This window comes from Denticeps clupeoides, chromosome 13 (genome assembly GCF_900700375.1).
Source record: "Denticeps clupeoides chromosome 13, fDenClu1.1, whole genome shotgun sequence".
Classification (NCBI taxonomy): Eukaryota; Metazoa; Chordata; class Actinopteri; order Clupeiformes; family Denticipitidae; genus Denticeps; species Denticeps clupeoides.
Window position 1 is genome coordinate 20,889,263 of NC_041719.1, and position 25,354 is coordinate 20,914,616.

The following is a 25,354-nucleotide window of genomic DNA, read 5'->3' on the forward strand; positions in this document are numbered from 1 at the left end:
GTTTTGGTACTATTCTTTATTCTTTATCCCCCCTGTGAGGTGCTGCTTCCGGTGCTGCACTGTTTGGTGTGTTTGGCGTGAGCTGGTGTTACTTCCAAGGACTTCCTGAATTACCTCTGAATTAAGAATCAACTAAATTCAACAAAAACGTAAGTTATGGCTCCCTCTCTTTTCCCCTGTGCAGTGTAGTCAGTAGTGAGGATTTCACCTATGGAAAGTGTAGAAGAATAGCTGAAATGATGGAGACAATAGCCGGGCTTGAAGAACGCATCCTAAATTTATATTTAATTAAGGAATCAGAAGTTGTAATTGACTAATTTCTAGTCCCTGACGTGCACCAGCCCAGTCAGCCGATAAGTGTCTCTACCCCAGCGCCGTAAATCACACAAGCAAACTACCGGGGTGACCCGTCAAGCTCCCCCACCACAAGGCCGCCACTCCCCGGTTCACGTTCAGAACCGCCTCTAGTCATTGGCGACTCAACCGAATAAATCTTGTGTTTTCCTGGAGCCAGAGCGCCCGACATCAGCGCAAATTTAACTGTAGATACTCTAGTATAGAGATTCACGTTGGCACTAACGATGTCCGGCTACACCAGTCGCAAGATTAGGCCTTTTCTTTCACAACAGGCTACACAGCTCCTCGTCCAGGCAATGGTCATCTCTAAACTCGACTATTGTAACTCTCTTCTGGCTGGAGCCTCTGCAGTCACCATAAAACCCCTCCAGATGGTCCAAAATGTGGCAGCCCGCCTCATCTTCAATCAGCCGAAACACACCCATGTCACGCCTCTTCTCACCTCTCTCCAATGGCTCCTGGTACATTTTTACGAGCGACTTACAATCAGTAGTTACAGGGACAGTCCCCCTGGAGACACTTAGGGTTAAGTGTCTTGCTCAGGGACACAATGGTAGTAAGCAGGATTTGAACCTTGAGTTCAAATCCTTGATGCTGCCTATAGGGTTGTAAATGGAAGTGCACCCTCTTATATCAACACACTACTAGCTAGCTACACTCCTGCATGCCCTCTCAGATCTGCAAACTATATGACTTTGGGTCTCCGATCCCAATCGACTCTATTCTCCTTTGTTGTCTCTGGAAACAGTTGAAAACCCACTTGTTTAAAAAGTATTTCAGACGAGTCGAACACTAACACACACACACATGTACACACACTGCACAAAATAAAAAAGGGCTCTTAGTTTTGCAACTCAAAATCTATAGAAACCGAATGAGAACTGCTGGTGTCCTCTTGTAAGTCGCTTTGGATAAAAGTGTCTGCTAAGTAAAGTAAAGTAAAGTAAAGTTGGAAATAACTAAAGATAATTTTATAGAGATGCTTGAATTGGCTAAAATGATGTCGGATAAAGTAATCTGCTCTGGCCCATTACCGCAGTTTTGGGCGTAGCGACGAGACCTGTATCAGGCTCCTCGACATAGTGCCCAAAAAATAAAGTGGGCTTTATTAATAACTGGCCATTATTTCTAAGGAAGCCTGGTCTTTTTGGGCGAGATGGCATCCACCCCACTCAGTTATCTAAAAATCTGGCTCACAGACATAGAACCAAAAAACGACCCTGACTCCTAAGAGTCGAGACCAGGCGGCAGACAGACTGGCTAAACCAAGCTTCTGTCATTTGCGTAGAGTCGCCACCCAGCGTGTACACTATTGACAGTATGTCTTTGCCTCGTTATATTAAAACAAGATATTACAAGAAACATTAAGAGTAATAATACAACTCATGAATATGCTGACACTGTGTCCGTTTCAGCAATTTATTACCCGTTACCATCATTCCTTCTGAACGTACCACCAGCACCTTTGATTAAAGCAACGAAATATTAAATGTAAGATCTCTCACACCTAAAATGCTCATTGTCAATGAAATTATTACAGATCAGGGGTTTGATGTACTGTGCCTGACCGAAACTTGGTTAAAACAAAACGAATTTGTAGCATTAAATGAGTCTAGTCCTCCTAAATACAGTTATGTACACCAACCTGGCTTAACTGGAAGAGGAGGTGGCGTCGCAGTAATTTATAATAACCTCGGTATAACTCAAAGCAGTCATTGGAACCCTGATAAAAAAAGCCTGATCTTGATTGCAGTCAGCTTTCAAATTATAGACCGATATCTAATCTTCCGTTTATATAAAAAATTAGCCCAGCAGCGTATCTAGACAGTAGCAATATCCATGAAGTATATCAATCAGGATTTAAACTTCATCATAGCACTGAGACAGCACTGGTTAAAGTGGTTAATGACCTGCTTTAAGCCTCTGATCAGGGCCGCATCTCGCTGCTTGTCCTGCTTGACCTGATTGATCACATTATTCTCCTTGCCAGGTTAGAGAAAGTTGTTGGGATTAAGGGAACAGCTCTTGTATGGTTAAGATCTTATCTGTCCAATCAATTTGTGGACATCAATGGTGAATCATCTTCAAATAGTAAAGTAGAGTTTGGTGTTCCACAAGGTTACCTTTAGGTGACGTCATTCACAAACACGGTATTAGCTTTCATTGCTTCGCTGACGACACACAGTTGTATCTTTCAGCAATGCCAGATGAGAGGTAGCATCTGAACAGAATAGAGAATTGCCCCTGCTTCTGTTTGTTTTCTCCGAGATACTGAATCAAGCGCCCAGACTACTGGCAGACTCCAGTGAAGAGACCAGCAGATAAATCCTGGTTCCTGGCAACTGCTAAACGAGGACTTAGCATGAAATGAACCAGAGGGTCACCACAGCCACGACTGTATTTTTTTCACTGTATTTCAAATATTTTTACTGTTCTGTTGCATTAAGGGATTGCACGGGCTGACATGGTTTGAAATCTGGTGGACTGAAGCACAGCTACAACAGCCGAAGATAAACGGCAATTGATTTTAAGGTAAGCTCTATTAAATTTACTTCAATAAGTATTAATTATTCCTTTCGTGTTAAGTAATTCACACATATATGTAACGTCATATAAATTTTATCAGGATATTATGTCTATTTTCATGGCAAAGAGGGACTTTGCAATTCAACTGATAACTGATCAACTGATAAGATCCAGGTTCAAATGAAACAACACAGGACCAAAGTGCTGTACAGTGAATAAATTAGGACAATAAATAAAAAGAACTAGCACCACATAAAACAAAATAAAATACATGATAAATAAAATAAAAACTAAAGGAGTAAGAATGCCTGTCGAATCTATAGAGGTAAATCATCCCAAAGTTTGGGAGCTGCTACAGAAAAGGCACAATCTCTTCCAAATTTGCTGCTGATCGGTGACCTAAGGGAGCGAGGAGGGCTTTGAAAGCAAAAAAAGAATTTAAAAATTAATTCTAAAAGAAATGGGCAGCTCTGTCGGTCTGCCAAGCCAAACGGTACAGATCCTCTTCTACAATAAACATTCTCCTGAAAGATTCATAATTACAGTATTAGTTAGATACTGTCAAAAAAACCTTGCCAATTCAAATGTTGTAGCTGGATTGTCCACTAGAGTGCCATGGTACAGGTATCCCACCATACGGTCTGTACCTATAGACAATTATAGTTTAGATGCAGTTTGTGAAATGCACCTTTAAGACAAGCTGTGTTATGTGGTGGGTGTAGCACTTGTGTGATTTATTAAAGTAAAATGGGACTGAGCAGCTTGTTATGAGCTCCACTTCAGTCATATCAACTGGGCATAGTTACTGAAAGTTGATAAATGGCGAGTAGGATGGAAATCTCAGCATCTGCGTGAGTTTTTTTTTCTTTGTGGTTTGCCTCCTTCTCTCCATGTCACTAGTCTTCAGGGATGTGATCCAGTCAAGTCTTCTGGAAAGTTGTCCAGATAGTCTACAGCCTGTTCCAGTCAAGCATCAGCTTTTTCTAGAGGACATCAAATGTCTTTAATGTCAAATATTACATTTCTAAGAATATGCATGATGGTAGATTGACCTTGAAATATATTTTTACATTTCTGTAGAACATGTGTTCTTTCCATGCATGTGACATGGAAAACCACACATAGATCAAATACAGAGAGGAAGATCTTCTGGGATCCACAGGCCTTATTGTTTCATTGTAAGAGTAAGTGCAACATACAATGATTGATTTCTTGAGTGTAATCATTTATGTTACCCAGAACATAATCTTTAATTCAGTTTTAACAAACAGACTTTAAAATGGAAGGAGCCCAGTGATTGACAACCCTCACACACTGCTTACTCATTTAAATCTGAGCCATTCAAAATGTCAAATGCACAAATATCATTAAAAAGAACACAATTCTCTCTGACTAAACATACATGCCTTCACATTGAATGGTTCAACATGATGAACACAAGGAATTATGTAGAGATAAAAAAAAAAATGGAATATACATTTACATTTTAGACAGTGAATGTGTGCAAAGCAAAGGATGGCAATTTTGAAGATTCTAAAATATAAAGCATATTCAAATTTATATAATGAATACATAATTTATATAAGATTTTTTTTGGTTTACTACATAAGTCCACATTTTCCTTCCTAGTTTGGTTATCTTCTGTAGAAAAATAACACAAATAATATAATCTTCTGGTAAGGTCCAGGGATATTTTTTGTACCCTTCTCACAGATTTCTTTCAACAATGAAATCCATTTGGTGCTAAGGCTGTAGTAGACAACTGAGTAAAATCCTACTAAGAGAGGTCAAATTTAATAAGGAGTTACTCTGTCTTTGTCTTCTTGCACAGGCCAACAACTAATGTTATTATTAAATCCAAGGGTGCACTGACAAAGTATTAGTTTAATGGGATGCTCACTTATGTAAACTTTTTTTATATTTTGTATTACATTTTGGAAGATGAACTCTACAAGACAAGCTTTGATTTCAAACCTAAATTAAAAATGTATTTGTTGGTAGTACATTGCATTCACTGTTCTGAATTACTGAATCCAAAGTACAATTACCTTTAATTGTCTCTGTAACTACTGACTGTAAGTCACTCTGGATAAGGGTGTCTGATAAATGCTCTAAAATGTAAATGTAGAGGTTATACTCCAAAATGGTATGAGCGGTTTTGGAAACCATATGAGGCAACTAAAGAGGCACATTATGCATATTTATGCATATTATTTGATTAAGATTGATTGGTGTGAATACATGGTGTCAGACTAAGAACATCCAGTCTCAATTACTCTCTAAAGCAAAAAATATAAATATATAAATTAAATCAGATCTTAGGAACTACTGCACAGAAAGGGTGAAAGTCAAAATAATTGCTAATAGATAAGAGCACCAGTCTAATAGATTATAATGGTCATTACTGCAGTCCAGATTTGTAAAGAAAAATGCAAAGTATGGGTTTCAATAAATAAATAACAATATGTGTTTGCTTTTTTTTTATTTTTCAATTTCCCCACTTCATTTTGGCACTACATATCGTTTGTTTCTTTTTAAAACACATTTCTAATCAAAGCCTTTGTTCTTATGCAAGCAAAATAGGAACTGAGCTAATAAAAATAAAGAGAATACATTTCCTTATTTTACACATAAAATAAAAACATTAACCCCTTCAAAAAAGGGGGAATATGACATTTTATCACAAATCAATGTGATGACACCATAAGAGAAAAAAAGTAAAAACTGTACAAAAATGATAAAATTTGTTTTAAAAAGGCTTTTGACTAAACAATGTAAAGTTTTAAAATATTATGTTTTTTTCTGTTTTCAGGAACAATTCCAAAAAGCAAAGGAAATCTGGCAGCGTTATTTCTTGTGTTGGATGAAGTTGAGATTGTGCCGCCCATTCTGAAGAAGAGGGAAATGCTGATTGGCCACAACAGAACCTACACGGAACAAGTGGGACATCAGTAAATTTAAAAATAAAGATGAAAATTAAAAGCAAAGACTTTCTAAAGACTGAACCACCTCACCCTGCGAGATGTAAGGCTTGCTGGGCTGGAAACCTCCACTGCCTTGCTGCAGGAAGCTCTGGGGCATACGGTAGGACCAGGACGGTGAAAGGGCATACTGAGGAGAGTTGCTGTGCTCCCATGTGTGTGAACTGTGGCTCACATTACTAAACTGACTGTAATAAGGAGAGTCTGTGGGGAAAAATGCTAAACTGTAAAATGTAAACCAAAGCATATTAAAGCAGTTATTCCCAATCCTGTTCCAGGAAGTTCACATGATAGCACATTTTTCATCTATGCCTCAACCTGCCTCATAGTTCAGGTTGCAGATCACCTGATTCTATTCAAACAATGGTTGAAAGGCACAGGACTGGAAATGGTTCCCCACAGTCAAAAAGTTGTATTTTATTGTTTTAATGCCCAACCCTACATAGACATGGACCCATTACTCTCAAATCCAAAGTATATTTAGTCTGAGCAGAAAAACCCCAAAATATATATATTTTTTCACCAAATAACAGATAGCAGACACCCAGTGTGTACCTGACTTTCCCACTGTGCCATTTCCCACAAGTGCTCCAGGGTTGAGGTGGTGGTTGTTCCAGTGATGCCCATCACAGCCCGACCCACTCATGCCAAGCCGGCTACCAGCTGGCTGGGCGAAGATGATACTAGGGTCATTGAGGTTCATAGCAGAGGGGCCGGCTGAGGGGCCGTTGCCTCTGCTTGCACTGCCAGGACACAGAGGGAATTTGAGACCAGGCGGGGAGGGTTTGGTGGCAGCAGATATGCCCTGCATCACTGGCCCAGAGGTGAGGCTAACAGATGTGTGGTGCTGTTGAGCATGCTGCTGCAACAGCCCCAGAGCCTGCAGCCCTTGCTGGAAGGGACCCGTGTGTGAATGAGGGAAGCCAGGGGGAAAGAGAGGGATCTGAACCTGGGGATGAGGAGATGGCTTGGCAGCACCAGCAGGGCCTTTGTTTTGGGGAGGCTGTGGTGAGCTGGAAGCCTGGGAGGAGCCCTGGCTGAACTGAGCACTGGGTTGAGGGGAGTACGGTGGTGTCTGTCGAGTATCAGACTAGTGAGGTTGAGGGTGGGGGGTTGACAGGGAAGGAACAACAAAAAAAAAATTATATAATATAATAATTCTAATATTTAAAAAGGTCAGTTGATCATAGTGCTGCACGATTAATCTAATCGCAATCGTAATCGTGATGTCAGTCTGTGCGATTACATGAACGCAAAAAACTGCGATTTAAATGATTAGTACATGGATTGGATCGGCAACATATCCGATCCATTCTCTCAAAGTTTGCGAGTCTCACTTCAGTCGGATGTGACGTATTTGGTCACATGACTTTCGATTCGGAGACATATGGTTAGACGCCACATGACGCGCTGCATCGTACGTCAACGTCGCCGCCATATTGCGAGAGGCTCTGCTGTGGCGTGAAGCATATACATGTCTATGGAGAGAAGTAAAAATGCCTCACTCTTGTGCTGCTTGGGGCTGTACAAACCGCTGTATGCTCCAAACCAGGGATTACATTTCATAGGTAAGGCTGGAAAATTGTTTTTAATATATTTGGCCATTATAAAATCCCCGTTTTATAAGTCTTAACCTTAGCTAAGCTAGGCTAAGCTAGCGAAGCTATGCATTCCTGTGTTCAAGTCAGCCTCCAAACAACGTTTTGGTTAAGCGTAAGAACTATAATATGGGATTTTATAATGGCCAAATATAATCAAAACAGTTGTTTAGCCTTACCAGGGTTTGTCGTTCGACAGTAATGTAAAAGAGTTTTTTGTGATTTATTTAATTTTGTAGAATATTGTATTTTGAAAGCACTGGGCATTTCAGGTTATAAGTAGTTTGTATGTTTATCATATCGCAATCGCATATCGCAATATTGATCTCAATAATCGCAATATGTCTTTTTCCCCAAATCGTGCAGCCCTAGTTGATCATAATGAACACTTAAATGTCTGTGTAGATTGATCTTTGTACTTACACATTCTGAGGGCTGCCTGGTTCTGCCAGTGCGTTCTTGGGGCACACCACTCTGAGGGATTGGGATGGACTGAGAGACCATGGGTCGCACCATGTGGGGAACTGAGAAATATAATTTGAGACTTACAAAATTATAATTGGCCTACGGTGTACATGTTGATATAATCTTGACAAAAAAAAACAAGAAAGAAAAAAACTAAACAATCCCGAATGGCCTTAATGAGAGTAGTACTGTTAGTGTTCATCTTAAAATAACGTAAAGGCATAGTAATTTTAATCATAACACCAGCTGCCTCATATTCATATGGCCTTACAGTTCCACAGACATATTAAAACAAGTGTGTCTGCACATACTTTCTAATTGGCTACCTGGACCAGCAGAAGCTCTCTGGCGGAGGTGCCTGAATTCAGGGCAGTCACGTCGAACATGGCCAATGTCCCCACAGTGGAAGCAGCGTCTCTCTCGTGGCTCCCTGTCCTCCTCCTTCACTTCTTCATCTTTCTCATTCTCTTTTTTCTTCATTCTAAGTATGACAGGAACAGTGAAAATCATGAAAGAATCATGAAAGACTAATACAAATCATACTATAAAAATTAATCCCAAACTAAGGCTTGGCACCTCCGTCTTTTGGGACAATCCTTCATATAATGACCAATCTTCCCACAAATCCGGCAGCAGCGGTCATTGGGAGCCAGCTCTCCATCTGTCAGCACCTTTGAGTCAAAAAAGTACTCCTGAGGAGAGAGACAAATAAATAAAATTAACAAAATGACAATTTGGTATTCCTTATAATTTGGCATAAACACAAATCAAAAGACATTTTAAAAATGTATATGCAAGTGAAAACAATGTTTGAAAAGAGGTAAAAGTGGCAAGATTATGCTCACTGGTTGTTAATCAGCATTCTTGGTTTTCAAAGAACCTTGTAAAAATAAATGTGAAATCATACCGCCTCCATGCCAGGCTGTGGGTAGAATGGGGTGCCAAACAGTTTCCTGCCATTAATAAAGGCCTTCATGATGAAGTTTGTCACTAAAAGTGGAAGGTACATAGACAATTCAATTTACATTCAGAAATGGGTGGTGGAAAATGTATGTTGACCCAATGTCATGAAGTAGAAATGTTGCACTGATTGCACTTGGGCATATTACTGCATTAAGAAAACTTGTATCACATGGGTGTTAAAATGAAATGGATGGTTTCCAGTCTCCTGAATTATCCGTTAGTCACCCGACATCTCAATATTAAACAACATATTTCAGTATAGTTATAAGTCACATGTTCATCATTTACTAGGAGTCTTGTTTCAATAACGTTATAAATGTCTGTTGACAAACTAACTAGCAGAGGAATTTACAAATTTAGAGGTTGCCAGTACAAAAATTTTATTGGGTCTGCAGGATTCAAATCCTTAAAAAAAATAAAATAATGATGTTTAAGGCCTTAAATTCAATTTAAGACTTTTAAAGACTTTTTAAGTATCTATGGATTGCCTGGCTAGTGCCAGTCAGCATGCCACCACCATGCTTTATAGTAGGGATGGTGCTAGCCAGACATGACGTTTTGAGTTCAGGACAAAAAGTTTTATTTTGGTTTAATTAGACCAAAGGATTTTCCTTCATATTTAGAGAATCCTTAATCTGTAATGTGCTTTTGGGCAAAATCAAAGCAGCTGCTATGTGCCTTTTAGGGAGGAATGGCTTACGTCTTGACTGGAGAATGATTTGTGATGTTAAACTACTGGTGTGTTGGTTTAGTAATGTGTTCAGGGTTATTGTCGTTCTGGAAGGTAAACCTGTCCCAGTATCAAATCTCTGGAAGACTTAAACAGTTTTCACTCATTAATTCCTCTAGATTTTGCACCATTCATCCTTCCTTAAATTCTGACCAGTTTCCCTATGAAAAAACATCCCCACATCATGTTCTCAAACCACAATGAGAGGTTTTAGGTTTTGCGCTAGATAGTTATTCTTGGTCAAAAATGTATATTTTATTCTCATGACCACAGAACCTTCTTCCACCTGTTTGAGGAGTCTCCAATAAGCCATTTGGAAAATTTCAAATGGTCTGCTTGACGTTTTTGCAAGCAGTGGCCCATTGAAGCCCATTTGCTCCTATTTCTAGTGTAGAGCCACCCAGCTCCTTCAGGGTTTCCAAGGCGGGCCCTCAGATCACCCTCATGGAGTCCCCCCAAGAGAGGTTGGACATTCTCCTTTGCTGGAGATTCTCCAGGAGAGAGGCGGAGGGTTGGCACTGTTAGCCTGTTTATTGGGGTTTACCTGAGGGACAAGAGGGTAGCTTCCCTTCCCATTGTCCTGCTGGGGGACTTCAACGCTCACGTGGGCAATGACAACATGACCTGGAGGGGCGTGATTGGGAGAAATGGCCTGACAGAACTGAAATAGAGTGGTGTTTTGTTATTGGACTTCTGTGCAAGCCCCAGTTTGGCCATAACGAACACCATGTTCGAACATAAGGATGCCCATCGGTACATTTGGTGCAGTGGGGCAGTGGTGGCCTAGTGGTTAAGGAAGCAGCCCCATAATCAGATGGTTGCTGGTTTGAATCCCGAACCACCTAGGTGCCACTGAGGTGCACCATAGTCTGAGACCATGGTTCTCGACTGGAAAAGGGTGGCTTGCCAACTCCAGGTCGGGAGAGGGGTCGACAGGAGAGCAGGAGATCGACAGGCGGATTGGGGTAGCGTCTGCATCACCGATCTGTCGCGAAGAGGGAGCTGAGCCAGAAAGCAGGGCTCTCGATTTACCGGTCGATCTACGTAATGACCGAAATAACAAGATTGCGGATACAAGTGGCCGAAATGAGTTTCCACAGTATGATTGCCGGGCGCAGCCTTAGAGATAGGGTGAGGAGCTCAGACAGTCGGGAGGATCTCAAGAGTAGAACCTCTGCTCCTCCACATCGAAAGGTGCCAGCTGAGGTGGTTTGGGCATCTGGTCAGGGTGCCTCCTGGACGCCTCCCTGGGGAGGTGTTTCGGGCATATCCTGCCGGCAGGATATGCCGACAACAGTATTTGAAATTGATTGTCAGTATTGTTTCCTAAGTGGACAGATTGATCTCTCAGAAGTGATTGACCCGGAGTTACATTGTGTTGTTTTGTTTGAGCCGTGTATAATAATCTTAAGCGGAACAATTTATCCAAAATAAGTCATTTTTTTAAGTTAATGGTAAGTGGCGCTTCAGGTGTTCCAAGAAACTTTGCACATACACTTTGTCAAGCCGGCAACCTTATCAATCCTGAGTGTTGTATAAGCAAATGACAACAACTTTTCTTTGCGAATCATTAAAATTTGCCGCCATTCCACAGTTAAGCCATACATCATCCCAGAGGCTTTAAATCTCTTTAGATCAAAAGGTATATAATATTTTAAAAAGCAGTGTAAAGAATTTGACTATTCATGAAACTTCACACATACACTTAGTTAGGACCACACCCTTATCAGTCATGTGAAGTTTGAAATAGATGTGGAAGTCATTAGGTGGTGCTGTTGAGCCTTCCTGGACACACACCCAGGTAGAAAACTGTCTAATTAAATGGCATATAAAGGAAGATGTTAGCGCTTCAAAGCTAAAGGTGTGCATGCATGCACCGCTTTTCAATTTCTGTCAATTTTGTTAAAGTCTATTTCAGGTATGAATACTTTCTGGTGGCTCTGCATAAGGAGTTATAGCAAAATTAGAACTAGTATGCAAATGTTATGTATCTTACTTTTGCGAGAGACCCCAGCACCAAGGTTATGATTCAAGTCAAACGGATCTTTAAAAAAAAATAAATAAAAATACAAATATTAGAAAAGCTGGCACAAAACAATGAAGAAAATCCCAACATAATCTACTTTAGATAATAAGCTACCTTCAATAGCGATGCACTTAGAAGTCCACTGCTTCTCAAAAGTGGTGAGGCGCTTATGCTGGCGGATGCTGATAACATGCTCCTTGAAGTCAAATTCCTCTGTGTAAAAGCGAAGCAGACCCAGCCACAATTCTCCAACTGACTCTTTATTGCGCTGAAGCTCTGGAAACCATCGCCGCTATGGTAAACCATGAGAAAACAAAAAATGTAAACAATTACACTGTTCAAGGGATTAAATATGCAACCTGAATTCAAGCAAAGCTGAGATATACATTAAATCTTTAAATTTGAAAAATTAACACTAAAAAGACTTTAGTCACATGAGTCAATATTGTATTTAAAAAACATTTAAAGACAATTTGTCTTTGTTAAATGAGACAATTTGCTCATTTCAAATTCAACCCCAATTCCATCATAAATGCATTGTGTGTCACGTAATCCCGCTCACGTGACCGGGAGCGACCGTGGAATCTAGGTGACGCAACTCCTTTAAATGGGCAAGATGGCTGCTCCCTGGTCGCTCAGTCATTGAATGTCTTGAATGACTGACTTGGCAAACCCAGTAAGATCGCTCTTTTTCTTCCATGTTCTCCAGTGCTGCCTCCCTGCCTTCTTGTTCTTTGCTTTGTCATTTTTATGCTAATCCTTGGACATTGCAGCTTTGGCCACTCATAGTTTAACGTTGTGGAAATTCACAGACATCCTGGTGCTTCCCTGGACAGGGGTTTTCATTTCTGCATACAGGCGCTTCATTATGCATTCTTGTTCTCCTTGTAGGGTTTTATTAAGGACCCATCCACACAAGATCACTCAAATGTTATACATTAAGATACAGAAAATGGAACAAAAGCTGTTTTTCGGCCAGTGCTACCTTTGTTGTGGGAATCGCCTGTTTCTGCTTTCCTAGGTGGTCCAGTTACGTGACACAAATAAGTCAGCATTTACACCAAAAAATTAAATGCAGTCTCATAGCACATTAAAAGCAGCTTACCAGTTCATTAATGTCATCAAAGAAGAATGCATTCCAGCCATCCACCATCCTTTGTGGAGTGCTCTTTCCTTCAAATATCTTCAAGTATAAAAATAGAAAAGTGACAAAAGCACAGAGTAGCAAAGTTACATATTCTGTGTTCAATTTTGTTGTCATACAAAAACAGATGCACACACAATGGTTTTATGAGGTGAAGTACTCATTTGAGACTTCCGAACCCTCTGTTCCCTGTATTCGAAATGTCATTGGCAATAAGTTATTAAACATAAAATCTTCATGTGAAAGTGAAGGGTGCCAGTTTGTGGCGCTATATATAGAGTTGTCAACATTCATACGGATTCGATAAATTTTATGCAGGTCTATGTTACTGAAAAGTGAACATATTTTTTATTATAACAATTGGAAGTAGAAAGCAAAACTTGTTTTAATGGCCAATAATTAGGATGTGGCACATGAAAAATGCACAAAAAGGTAGAAAATGTTTCTGGTGCAATTTGGCTAATTAATGTGAATAAGGTTTGTACAGGCCTCCCTCCTCCTCTGCTGTCAGAGCTGCCTGCCTCTCCACAGCAAGACATTCCAAGACTGAAATAAAACTTAAGACAGGTGGAATTCTAAACTTTTTGTCTTGATGATCAGTAATTTTGGTCTAAATAGGAACTAACCTAAATGGGAAACACTCAAGTTTGTGTGTGACAGAACACAGCATATGAGAGGATTTTACCTCTTGAAGGACTGGGATGACTGGTGGCTGTCTCTGCTGCAGGAAGTACAGGACCATGAGGATGTAAGCATAAGATGACAGACTGCCTCTGGATGCATCACCAATGTCACAACGCTGTACAGCAAAGCAGATCATACTGAGATTTTCAGCATTTGGAAAAAACAAGCCTGTACTTGTGAGTGTACCCTTACCTTTTTGTAAATAGTTTTACTATACATTTCCTTGGGACAAGATTGGGACAAGTGTCATATCTTCAGTGTATAGTTTGTATAAAGTTGACCCAAAGCCCATTGAGACATACTGTATGTGATTTTGGGCTATATAAGAAATAAGTGTTGTTGTATAACATGGACTACTTTACATTGTATCAAACTGTCATATCTTCAGTGTTGTCCCCACCAATATGAACAAGATCAAAACAAACAAAACTAACCTTTGCAAAAACTTTCATTGTGTATCCAAGATATTGCACACGTGGGTCAATTGCAGCATATGTAGCCAGCATGCGAGTATTATGTTGCGCCTGCAGGGGAGTCAAAATTAAAATTGACCCAATGATTGCATTATTTAGAGTATTATTAGAAATATAAAGGCAAATACAAAGTTCTTACTAAGGTGTTGTAGAGGCTGATATCGCCTTCTAGGCCACTCTGTCTGTGTTCAAATTTCACAATAGGTACTTTAGCAGTTGTTATTGGCAGGATGTTCCGTAGACCTGAGCAAAGGACCCATCAAGAAGTGTGAATAGTAAATGGGATCTTAGCCCATTCAAAAACCAACAGTGGTGTCCTTAGCGGCTAAGGGTTAAAATCTTGAGCTGGTGCCACTGAGGTCCCCTTGATAAAGATTAAGTCCCCACAAAATACTCCCCTGGTGCCTTTCATGGCTGCCCACTGCTCACAAGGTGAAGGGTTAAATGTAGAAGAAAATATTTTTGTGTGCACTATGTGCTGTGCTTGCTTTTTAAATCACTAACAAAAACCACCCATTTCCAAGTTATCACATACCTGTGTGTTTCTTTAGTACCTTTGCAAGGCCTTCAATTATCTCCTTACAATTTAGTTTCTATGAGGAGAGGAGCAAAAAAACAAACAAAAAAAAGCACATGAAGCTGGCAAAAGATCAAAAGGGTGAAGCATGGACGTCATAGCAGTCATAAAATACTTGTTTGACAGTAAGACTCTAGAGTGCGACCAATTCTCAATGGTGCGACAAAAGAAAAAAAAAAAAAAAAAAAAAAACGACCAGCCATTCGGGGGGAGGATCTCTGTAAATTCCACATGGTTCACATGGGTCAGAGGTGGCCTAGCGGTTAAGAAAGCGGCCCCATAATCAGAAGGTTGTCGGTTCGAATCCCGATCTGCCAAGGTGCCACTGAGCAAATCACCGTCCCCACACACTGCTCCCCGGGTGCCTGTCATGGTTGCCCACTGCTCACTCAGGGTGATGGGTTAAATGCAGAGGATTACAAGTGACAATCACTTCACTTTCACTTCACACAACATAGAAATATTGGGAACATATCGTATTCTAAAACCAATCTGAGATTGTGAAGATCGTGGTCCAGATATTCCCGAACGGGGGCAGTGGCTACAGTCAGTCACCTGACCCAGAGTAGAAATGCTCCACAGTGGGTTTGGGTTTGTATGTAATTCATAAGCTGGAAAAAATAAATGTCATGGGGAGCAAAGCAGCTTCATGAGATGGAGTTTTTAAATATACAGGTTTATACAGGTTATACACAAATGGATGGTCAAGGTAATCTGCTCCATACCTCTGCTGTGTCGTGACCTTCCAGTGTCATACAGATGTCCAGGTCGCTATCACGGAATCCAAAGCCATTCTTAGAGGAGCCAAACAAGCACAACTGGGCCTTTTCTGCAAGGAAAGACACTGTTGGGGCATCTTGCAATCAGAAAGCCATTGTAAAGGAGGCGGATCCACCATGTATGATGAAATATTTTCCCCTCAATTTGATGTACAACAATGTGTTCAGAGGATAGAAAATGAACTTACCATTGTACTCTTTCCGAATGAACCTCTCCAAACTAGCCAAAATCTGTTCCCGTTTCTGTTGCTCACTTGGGGTAGGGGACAACTCATCTAAACACAAAAAAATAAAAGAAAAATCACTCTAAGTCAACAGTATATTCTTCCCCAGAGTGCAGGTATTTGCTTACAGTAGCACAGATTGCAGAGTCCATCAAGGATCTGGCGGAAACAATCAGTCACCGGGGGCAGTGGCTTTAGCTCAATCTTCTTAAAATCCTCAGGACACTCATCCTTGTGGTGACCATCCCTTTTGCAAATGCTGCAAACAACTGTGGGAGGCTGACACAACAAATTAGGATGGCAGGCTGGCAAATGTTATGTATTTCTAAAAAAAAAAAAAAAAAGTATTATAATTGTTTTAAATAAAGCCTAAGGATTTATTCTAAACGTTCTTTAAATTGTACAAAAATAAGTGTTCACAGCATCATGTGCAAGGAGAAAATTATTTGCTGTTTTTTAGTAATAATAGTGGACAGTTTCTCAAGAAGAAACGGTTATCTTCAAATCAGCTGTGTTTAATAAAAGATTAAAAGGTCAGGAACCCATTCAGTATTAAATCAGAATATTACTTTTATAACACAATTAGCATTTTAAACACCTTCAATGAAGACAGTTTCTCTTACAGAAATTCAGAACTAGTGAGAAGAACGACCTACAAGAACAAACACAAGTTCACCAGATATGCATTGGTTAAAGATGCACTGATTTCATAGTGCTGCATAGCACTCATCGTTAACCAATAAGTGTATGGTTACTCAAGTTGGCCACAAATGTTCTAATGTGTCACTGTGTTCTAAGAATTACTGACTTAATTTCCTACAGTATAGAAACACATAAAAGGGAGTGCACAGGGTTCTGCAAAAAGAGTAATTTTTGTAGAGGAACTCCTGCCAGAACATGATTCCAATATGTGATTTCATTAATATTCTATAAATTATTGAGTCAATCTCTTATTTTGTTGAGGCAGAGGGTCATCTGAGCAATATGCTTTCTTATCTGATTAATGACAGGTACATTACCTTGCCTCCAGTGAAAATCATTCTGTCAAATACATAATGCAGGTCCTCTGGAGGAATGTCCCTCTGCAATTCAGTGACCAGATCTTTCTCTCCATCCTCCTCCTCCTCCTCCTCTGCGCTGTCCAGCAGGCCATTTTGAGGGTAATGGGGAGAATCAGCTGATGGGAGCTCCTGGCCCTCTGCTCTCTTGACAGACTTCAGCAGGTCGGTTGCTGTAAAGCTGGACATTTCTTGCCCTCTTAAATCCAAGTCTTTGACTTTGACACTCAGACCTTCATCCTCCTCTCCATGTTCCCCCTCTTCCTCACTTTCATCCTCTCCATTTACTCCTTGCTGTCCCTTGACATAGGCAGTTTCCCTATTGCCTTCATCAGTGCTTTTCATCTCCTTTCTTTCTTGGTCATGGTTGAGATTGAGGTTTGTTCTTTGGGTGGTGATGCGCAGTTTGCCCAGATCTCTGTTGCGACTCTGTGGGCAAGCAAAGTATTTGTAGGCAAAGCGAAAGCGCTCCTGGACGTACTCAAAAACCATCTGACTGTTGAGGCTGCGTGCCACATTTCTCTTCAGAGCAAAGGGGTCTGGAGGTGGAGAGAACAACAATGTTTACAATGTATAGTGAAAGAGAGGAATAAACATTATGTTTTAATGTTCAGATGCACAGATTACTGAATGTTATAAACAGCATTGTCAACGCCCACAGAAAAACTCAACAGTCACAGCCGACTGTCACTAAATAAGTGTGGCTTATGTATGTGCAACTTCTTTTTTCTTTTAAAAATGAGCAGTATATTATGGTTATATTATATATACAGTACAGCCAAAAGTACATAACAGCACATTTGTTCATTCATAGTTTTGATACCTTCAGTGAGAATCAACAATGTAATTGGTCATGAAAATATAGAAAACACATTGAATGAGAAGGTGTGTCCAAACCTTTGGCCTATTATGTAGATGCACTATGCAAGTCTGGAATTTACATGTATATCCAGCAGGGGAAACTGCTTGTGGGTTCCAAGGGCAGATTTGGGTTTTTGTTGATTAATGTCTATTGTGTTTCCGTTTTTTTTTTTTTAAAACGTCACTTTAAATGTTTTCTTTGTCTCTGTGTGGTAGGTCTGTTATGTTGAGCTGATGTCCTAGTGTTCATAATTATGAGTTAGTTATGTTTAGTTGGACTCTTTCACAGAAAATAAACCCTTGTTTGGAAAATAAACCCTGCTCCTGAACTGAAAATCTGGTGTCCTTTGCCTGCCTGTTTGGTTCATTACACACCTATACCAAGTTTTCTAATAATGATTATATAGAACTGAGAATGGGTTTCTCGACATGCATATAATAAATTAATTAACAGTAATTTCCGACATCAACAATTTGCACAGGAGGAGACTAATTTGATGTCCTTTTAATGCACCAATAATGTATAAATTCCCTTTTGAATGTCCCCTTATGCACTTTTTAGGTTAAGAAAAATATGGACAGAGGAAAGTCTGATAGAGAGGTTAGAACTGCAGAGATTTTTCTCACCCTCAATGGCCAGTCTTCGGCGGGGCCAGTTCTTCATTTCACGGGGGAGCAGCTCACGCAGACGGATGCTGATAATGTACTCCTCCAGAGCAAATTCCAACGTGTAGAACCGAAGGAGTTCCAGCCACAGCTGCCCCAGAGACACATTCTTAGCCTGCTGATGTACCAAGGACGTCTACAGAACCCAAAACACAGGTATTTAGGGACACATTACATCCACATTGAATTCACTAATTTTGCCATAGAATTATTACAGAATTATAGAAGTATAATTCTGTAAACAACATCTACACCATCACCCATGAAAAACACTGTTCTCAATAAACAAATGAAGCAACTGATTTAACTGATAAAGGGATTTAATTAGACTTCAGATTAGAGTTTGACTGAAGTTATTTTGAATCATTAGCAATCATTTAAAAACAAAATTCAATTGTGAAGTTGAGCTCGACAATAAATCAATGGTATTAATGAATTAAAATAACTTCCGTTGATATATCTAAAATAAAAACAATGATTCGGGTCAATTGAGGGCATGCTGTCTGCCACTTCTGAAACTTTTAATAAATAATCATTTCTTTTTTGGCCATCTCACCCAGTCCTGATTCGAAGTTCTCCAAAAGAAAAGAATTTAGCAGATATTACACAAATATACAAACTAAATGTCACATTCAGCCTCTCAACTTGTGTCAATACTGCCGCCATATTTGGACAGGGTTCCAAATTCATTCAAACATGCTTCTCTGATTCTCTGAAGTGAAGATGCCAGCCTTTTGCACTGCGTAGGGCTGTTTAGTTGGAATCTTTTATGGGCCTTTTCATTTTTTTTTTGTCGCTTTGTGAAGTTTATTGTTTGGAAAATAAATCCTACTCCTGAACTGAAAATCTGGTGTCCTTTGCCTGACTGTTTGGTCCATAACACACCTATACCACGTTTTCTAATAATGATTATATAGAACTGATAATGGGTCTCTCGACATGCATATAATATATTTATTAACCGTAATTTCCAACATCAACAATCTGCACAGGAGGTGACCAATTTGATGTCCTTTTAATGCACAAAAAATGTATAAATTCCCTTTTGAATGGTGGTGTACTTTTTAGGTTCAGGGAAATGTTAATATAAAGAACTCCCACTCTCAGAACATCTCTGCTGGCAAGTGCAAAATTTTGCCGTGTAGCTTCATAATTATCAATAAATACATTCATTTAGTGTGCAGTACTTTAGAAAAGGACCCCTAATACGAAAATATCACTTTGTGAGATTACTGAACATCAATACGAGTTCCCCTAGCCTGTCCTGGCTTGAAAACATGCAAAGCATTGCAGGTGCTTGGTGATTGGATGTAAAAATGACGACTCACCAGACCCTCCAATGAATCACTCTTCCTTTGGGTGGGGGGCTTCTGGTCAGGTTTCCCCCTGTTTTCCCCTCTGCCCTCTCCAGTGCTAGGGGGTCTGTGCTCCCAACCAACAAACTGGTCCAGCTTCACACCAGTTAGATGGTACTCATCCACGCGCTTCACGTCAAAGCCTTCAATCTGAGAGGACAGGGCTAGGAATTTAATATAAAGTGGATGATTCAATCTTGAACAGACCTGAATGATGAACTACTGACCCAGTGTCCCAGGTAAACTGGCAATACAGGCTCACTCCGCTGCTGCAGGAAGAAGATGACCATAAGGGACAATGAGTAGGATGGGATTCCACCTTCTGCCTGGCAGTCGATGTGGCACAACTGAGACAAACACATGTACAGTGTTAACAGTGATTTATCATTAATGACCGAATACAAAGTAATTAACAGGTAATTAATCACAAATCTACATAATGAAAGAATCCAAGTGCAATCAAATCAAACACAGAATTTCTGGTAAAAATGCAAGGATGTTCTTACTTTCGCCCAATAGCGGAAGGCCAGGACGAGTGGTGCTAGTCTTGGTTCCAGGTGAGCTAGAGCTGCCAAATGGTTGGTGGTGAGACATGCCACATCATTACCTGCACTGACCTTACACATAAGCCCACTGGAAAAAAATAAAAAAATAAAATAATAATAATAAAAAAAGAGAAAGCAGAGTTTGGCAGAGAGAAAAGACAATTGACTCAAATGCAACACATGCAAGACATGGTTACTTATGACCACCAATGATTCAGAAGCACTGACCTGCTGACATCTTTGCAGAAAACAACAGGGATTTTGGCATGGAAGTCAGATTCCACTTCAGTGTACTGAGCTAAAATGAGAGTTAATTTAACTCCAACCAATTTACTAACAGACAATAGGCATTTAATGAACATTTGAAACTGAACTGGTCAACTCACAGCTATTCTTGAGGATTTCCAGCAATTTTATAAGAACATCAGGTTGAGTCATCTGAACACAAGGCCAGATATGAGTAAAAAATCAAATAGAATTAATCTGTCTCATACATTTATATTATTGAGCCATGAAGGCTTGTTTAATTTGACTTATTGGGTCTGCAGTATTTTAAAGACCTTTAAGGACTGCTAGATATTTTTAATGATATTTAAGGCCATAATTTAGGGAAATGTGAATGAAATATAAAAAAAAAAAAAAAAACTTACAGTGGAAGGGTAGGTTACATCAATGTTGATATCACTTGTCTTAAAGGCGAAACGTGTCAGGCAAGAACCATAAAGACGGAGAGAACAGACTAAGAAACAAACAAATAAATAAAAGGGAAAAGTGAATGTCAAAAACACCATCCACAATACCTTCTAGTTTCAATAGCAGTTCTCAAATACATTTAAACTGTTCATGACAGCCATTGACCATGAGTCATTCTGAAGGAAAATGGGTGCTGCTGTGCTACCTGACAGCTGTTCTTGTACGATCTTCTCCATCCTATGCACCATGGCCTGCCGCTCCTGGAAATCATCTTCGGAGATGCCATGGTGCTGAGCAGCCTCTATCACTGCTGAGTCCACGGCCTTGATCTGTGCGTGAGTGGGAGGAGGCAGGGCCCTGAGCTTGTTTTCCTCCTGTTTCTCCTGAAAAGAAAGACACAAAAGTTAAAGCTCATGCAAACAAAAATCAATTCATAAATCATTATGGACCAAATTCGACATGGATTGCCATAACCTCTGGAAGAGAAGTGGTTTATAACTCCAGCTCCAGAAGGGCTGGTTTATTTTGTGAAAAGAAGATGAACCTCAGTTTAACTAAGGAAAGTAGATTTTAAAAACAGATTAAAAAAAACTACGCTTCCCATCCAACCGAATGGATATTGCTGCAAAGGGGAACGGGCCAAACTGGCCAAGGATAGGTGTGCCAAGGCATCATATTCAAAAAGGCTTGAGGCAGTATTCATTTTGGAATAAGGCTGTAACTAGGGATGTGTGATATGGCATAAGTCATATTGCAAAAAAAATAAATAACCGTAGACTGTATATATTGCAGGACATAATAATGAAAATTGAAACGCAACTGTTTTTAAAAGGGCAAGATGTAACCATAGCAAAGGCACTGCAGCAGGAAATTGTCTAATAAACTTTTTACAGACACATCAACATATAGTATAACTGTAGACCAGATAAAACAATATCTGGGCAATTTAGTTAAGGCTTTATTTTATATATTTTTTATTTTTATTTTTATAATCTTTAAATCTAGATTTTAGTCATTTTTAATTATATTTAAGGCCTTGTTTTTTTGGAAACTCAAATTTAGGACTTTTTTTAAAGAGCCGCAGAGACCCTGACATGTGCTCTGTGCTCTCACCCAAAATGAATGCCTCCTGCAGAAAGTGGGAGTGGTTTTGTGGAGCTGATGCGACTGTCATTTTTGAGAGGTGGGTATAATCTAAATATATCACATACAGTTTATATCATGCAGCCCTAGCTGTAACATAACAAAATGTGGAAAAAGTGATGTGATGCACAGTGAATACTTTCTGGATGCACTGTAAGCATCAGATGCTGGCCCGGCAAGTCTGTCAAATTTTAAGTCAATGCAGCCCCTGAGCTAAAAGATTTGCCAACCCCTGCTCTATAGGGGCGTGATTCTACTCACCATAATGTTTTTCTTGTGACGCTTCTCTTTAATGTGTTTGTAGGCACCCTGGATATTTTCCACATGCACTGAGCAAAGTTTGCATAGGTATTGGAAATTAGGGTATTCTGGGGACTGCTATACAAACAAACACAAAGACATAAGATTGAGAGACCTGTCTGGCAAAGATATGGCATTCACAACAGTCAGAAGGATGTAAACATTTACAGCATTTACCAGACCAGAAAAAATAATGCAAAATGTTAAGCTTTTACAGTGACACATTTAGTTTAATGAACACAGCCTTCCACTGGAACTGATGATTAATGAAGTTCATATATACATACATATATCCAGACATCCCATCCATTAACAGCCATTTCTATTTGCTATATAAACAATGTCTGGACAGGAGTTGATCCATTTGATGTCTTTTTAAACAAGGACGTTTCTAAATGATCCAAAACATTTCAATATATTCCTGTTGAGTTTGTCAATCACAAAAATTTTAAATGATTACAAATAATAAAAGCAAACACAAAAATGTAACTAAATTGGTACATTTCTTGAACTCTCCATTCCACATGTACCAGTAAAATGACACAAACAAGTGACATTTATCAATGTAAACTATTTCTTACCTTAACTAGCCGGTGGATGTAGTCCCTGTGCAGCCTCTCCTCTGTCTGTTTCAACCCCAACTGCTGTTCTGTTGTCAGATTAGACTCATCCACCACCACACAATGACCAAAGTTTTCTTCTAACAACCAAAAGCAAGAACAACTAAATTAACCCATTAATATATATGCTCCAACAGAGAGCAGATATGGTTAATAAATTAATAGAAAAAAAATACTGGATTACATGAGACTACCAAAATATGAAATGTTGATTTTGTAAGCTATTGTTTTTGAGCTATTGCAACAGTGACGGACAACAAAAAGGTTCTAGAGTTGTGTCACCATGTGCTGTGCATCACAATGACAATCCCTTCAAGTGGGGTTTGAACCTGTGACTTTGTGGTCATCCGGTTCAAAGTTGAGTGTCTTACCTGCTAGGCTACTACCACAATCAAAAAGTAACAACAAATTCAGTCCACCAATATTCACGCACTCACTGAATCACCCTTATTGGAAAAAATGTAAACAGAAAAACTGACGACACTGACAGGGTGAAGAAATGAATTTTAGACAAACCTTGCAGCTCCTTTGCATTTGATTGTTTGCCCTGCATCACACCATCTTCTGGTGGGTCGGAGTGGGACATTCCAGTTTCTCTGCCATTTCCATTCACACCTGGAACATGGGCCTCCTGCACAGTCTGCAGGACTTCACCTTGCTGATGCTGTGGTGAGAGCCCCTTCCCTTTTTCCACATCCCCAGAGGTCGTCCTGCCAGTCAATCTACGGGGCTTGGGCCGACCCATGTCCTGAGAACTTCCAGTCACAGTCTTGTATGATCCATGACTCTGGTTATCTTTGCGATCATCTCTCATTTTGGAGATACAGTCCTTGCTTCGGCTTGGGGGTTTTGCACCATCCTTCAGCTGAGTTTCCTTCTGAGACTTGGAAAATGTCATTTTGTCACATCTAACTTCAGAGCAAGAGGGCTTTTGAGATTTTTTGGACTCCTCCATTTTTCTACCTCTTAGGCCCAGACTGATGTTCAGATGTGTTTTGTGGAAGACTCCAGGCTAGTTAAAACCTTCACAGAAAAAGTTTTTTGTTGAGAAAAGTTGTCTTAAACGTTATTATTCGTATTGAACATATCACTTCTAGGAATGAATTCTATGAATATTGAATATTTTTAGCTTTCCAAGAAGATGCTTTTTGATTCTCATTGGCTACAATCATATGATTAGGCTTGTCTGTCTGAGCTGGATTAGTAGTTAGTTGTAGCCAAACGGACTGAAATTTTAGTTAAGAACAATTTAAAAGCACACTGATGGCAGCCACATGTCTATTGAAGAACGTGAGAGGTGAAAAAAATCTTTAGTCACTGCATAGAGTCAACAACTTGAGGTTCATAAGGATTCTTTTAAATTCATCTTAATGCAGACAAGTGCAAGAACCCTGCCATTAACCAAAGCATTTATATTAATGAGTGGCAGGGTGGATAAAGAAAAAAAAAAAAAAAAAAAAAAGTAATCTCCAGAGAGAACAGTGTCTCCACACACCATAAAAACATTCTATGCTGGCACTGTGGAGAGCATCCTGAAACAGAACCTGGACAAGGACATGCCATCACACTTCCCAACCAGACCAACTGAATGCTCACTGTTATTCACTGCTATCTACATTTACAGCATTTATCAGACGCCCTTATCCAGAGCGACTTACAATCAGTAGTTACTTAGGGTTAAGCGTCTTGCTCAGGGACACAATGGTAGTAAGCAGGATTTGAACTTGGGTCTTCTGGGTTATAGGCGACTGTGTTACCCACTAGGCTACTACCACCCATTGAAGCTATATGTACTGTTACACTGGTCACTGCAAAAATCTATGCACCATGCACTGTAACAGAATACATATCCACTACCCATGATGTCTGTCTTATGTTCAATCTGCTTAAAGCAGATGTCGGTTCAGTTGTTAAATACGTAATAATTTCAGACATCCTCTGAACTGACTTTACTGTTTAAAATTCAGACGTTCTTCTGACATCTATGCTAGCTAAACAGGCCAGCAACTGTGATCTGTATACCATTTAACCACGACGCGCGTCACTCCGTTCAATACATATCTAGGCGAAAATACCACCCGATAGAAAAAAAACGTGATTAAGTCATCTAGCATCACAGCGCCGTTTGTCCACTAGCTGTTTGTTAGCCTGTTTGCTAGTTGCCTAGATATCTACATATCTACGTAAGTGATTTTTGCGCATATTTTAATAGTTTAACATAGAGAGTAAACGAACAATTCGTCTTACGTTTATAAAAGTAGTTCTGCTTGTAGTTCAAATAACAACTGAGACGCAGCCCATCTTCTCAGCAAGTTTTTTTTGTTTTCACATCCACGGCCCAGATCAAAACACCAACCGCAGCCGCCATGTTAACTTGGTGACGCAGAGCATTATGGGTAGCCACGGCCTGTTCCTGGATCCATTTGTTATTATTGTAATTGTTTACTGCCGTTAGTTTTTGTCATAAAGTCCATTCATTTTACCACAATTCTTGTATTGAGACAATTTAGACAAATGATTATAGCGAATACCACTCATTTAGCTTATACCTTTCCGATATTTAAAACGCATGGAATTACAAACCTG

At 39.7% G+C, this 25,354-nt stretch overlaps 1 protein-coding gene across 1 annotated transcript; it reads right to left on the minus strand.

The window, feature by feature from the left end:
- Positions 1 to 5,348: 5,348 nt before the first annotated feature.
- On the minus strand, positions 5,349 to 25,167 carry tut4 (terminal uridylyl transferase 4). The gene is made up of 30 exons (XM_029000851.1): positions 25,016 to 25,167; positions 23,285 to 23,791; positions 22,730 to 22,848; positions 22,110 to 22,226; positions 20,911 to 21,088; positions 20,663 to 20,751; positions 20,399 to 20,450; positions 20,241 to 20,310; positions 19,974 to 20,100; positions 19,695 to 19,814; positions 19,441 to 19,617; positions 18,074 to 18,248; positions 16,547 to 17,124; positions 15,656 to 15,806; positions 15,492 to 15,578; positions 15,250 to 15,353; positions 14,483 to 14,540; positions 14,087 to 14,190; positions 13,909 to 13,998; positions 13,476 to 13,589; positions 12,752 to 12,829; positions 11,761 to 11,938; positions 11,617 to 11,664; positions 8,835 to 8,917; positions 8,504 to 8,619; positions 8,254 to 8,408; positions 7,886 to 7,986; positions 6,420 to 6,954; positions 5,898 to 6,068; positions 5,349 to 5,810 (listed from the first exon to the last, which is right to left on the minus strand). Exons 2-30 carry the CDS (start codon positions 23,721 to 23,723, stop codon positions 5,731 to 5,733), a joined length of 4,494 nt encoding a protein of 1,497 aa, XP_028856684.1. The 5' UTR covers positions 23,724 to 23,791; positions 25,016 to 25,167; the 3' UTR covers positions 5,349 to 5,730.
- Between the last annotated feature and the right edge of the window lie 187 nt (positions 25,168 to 25,354).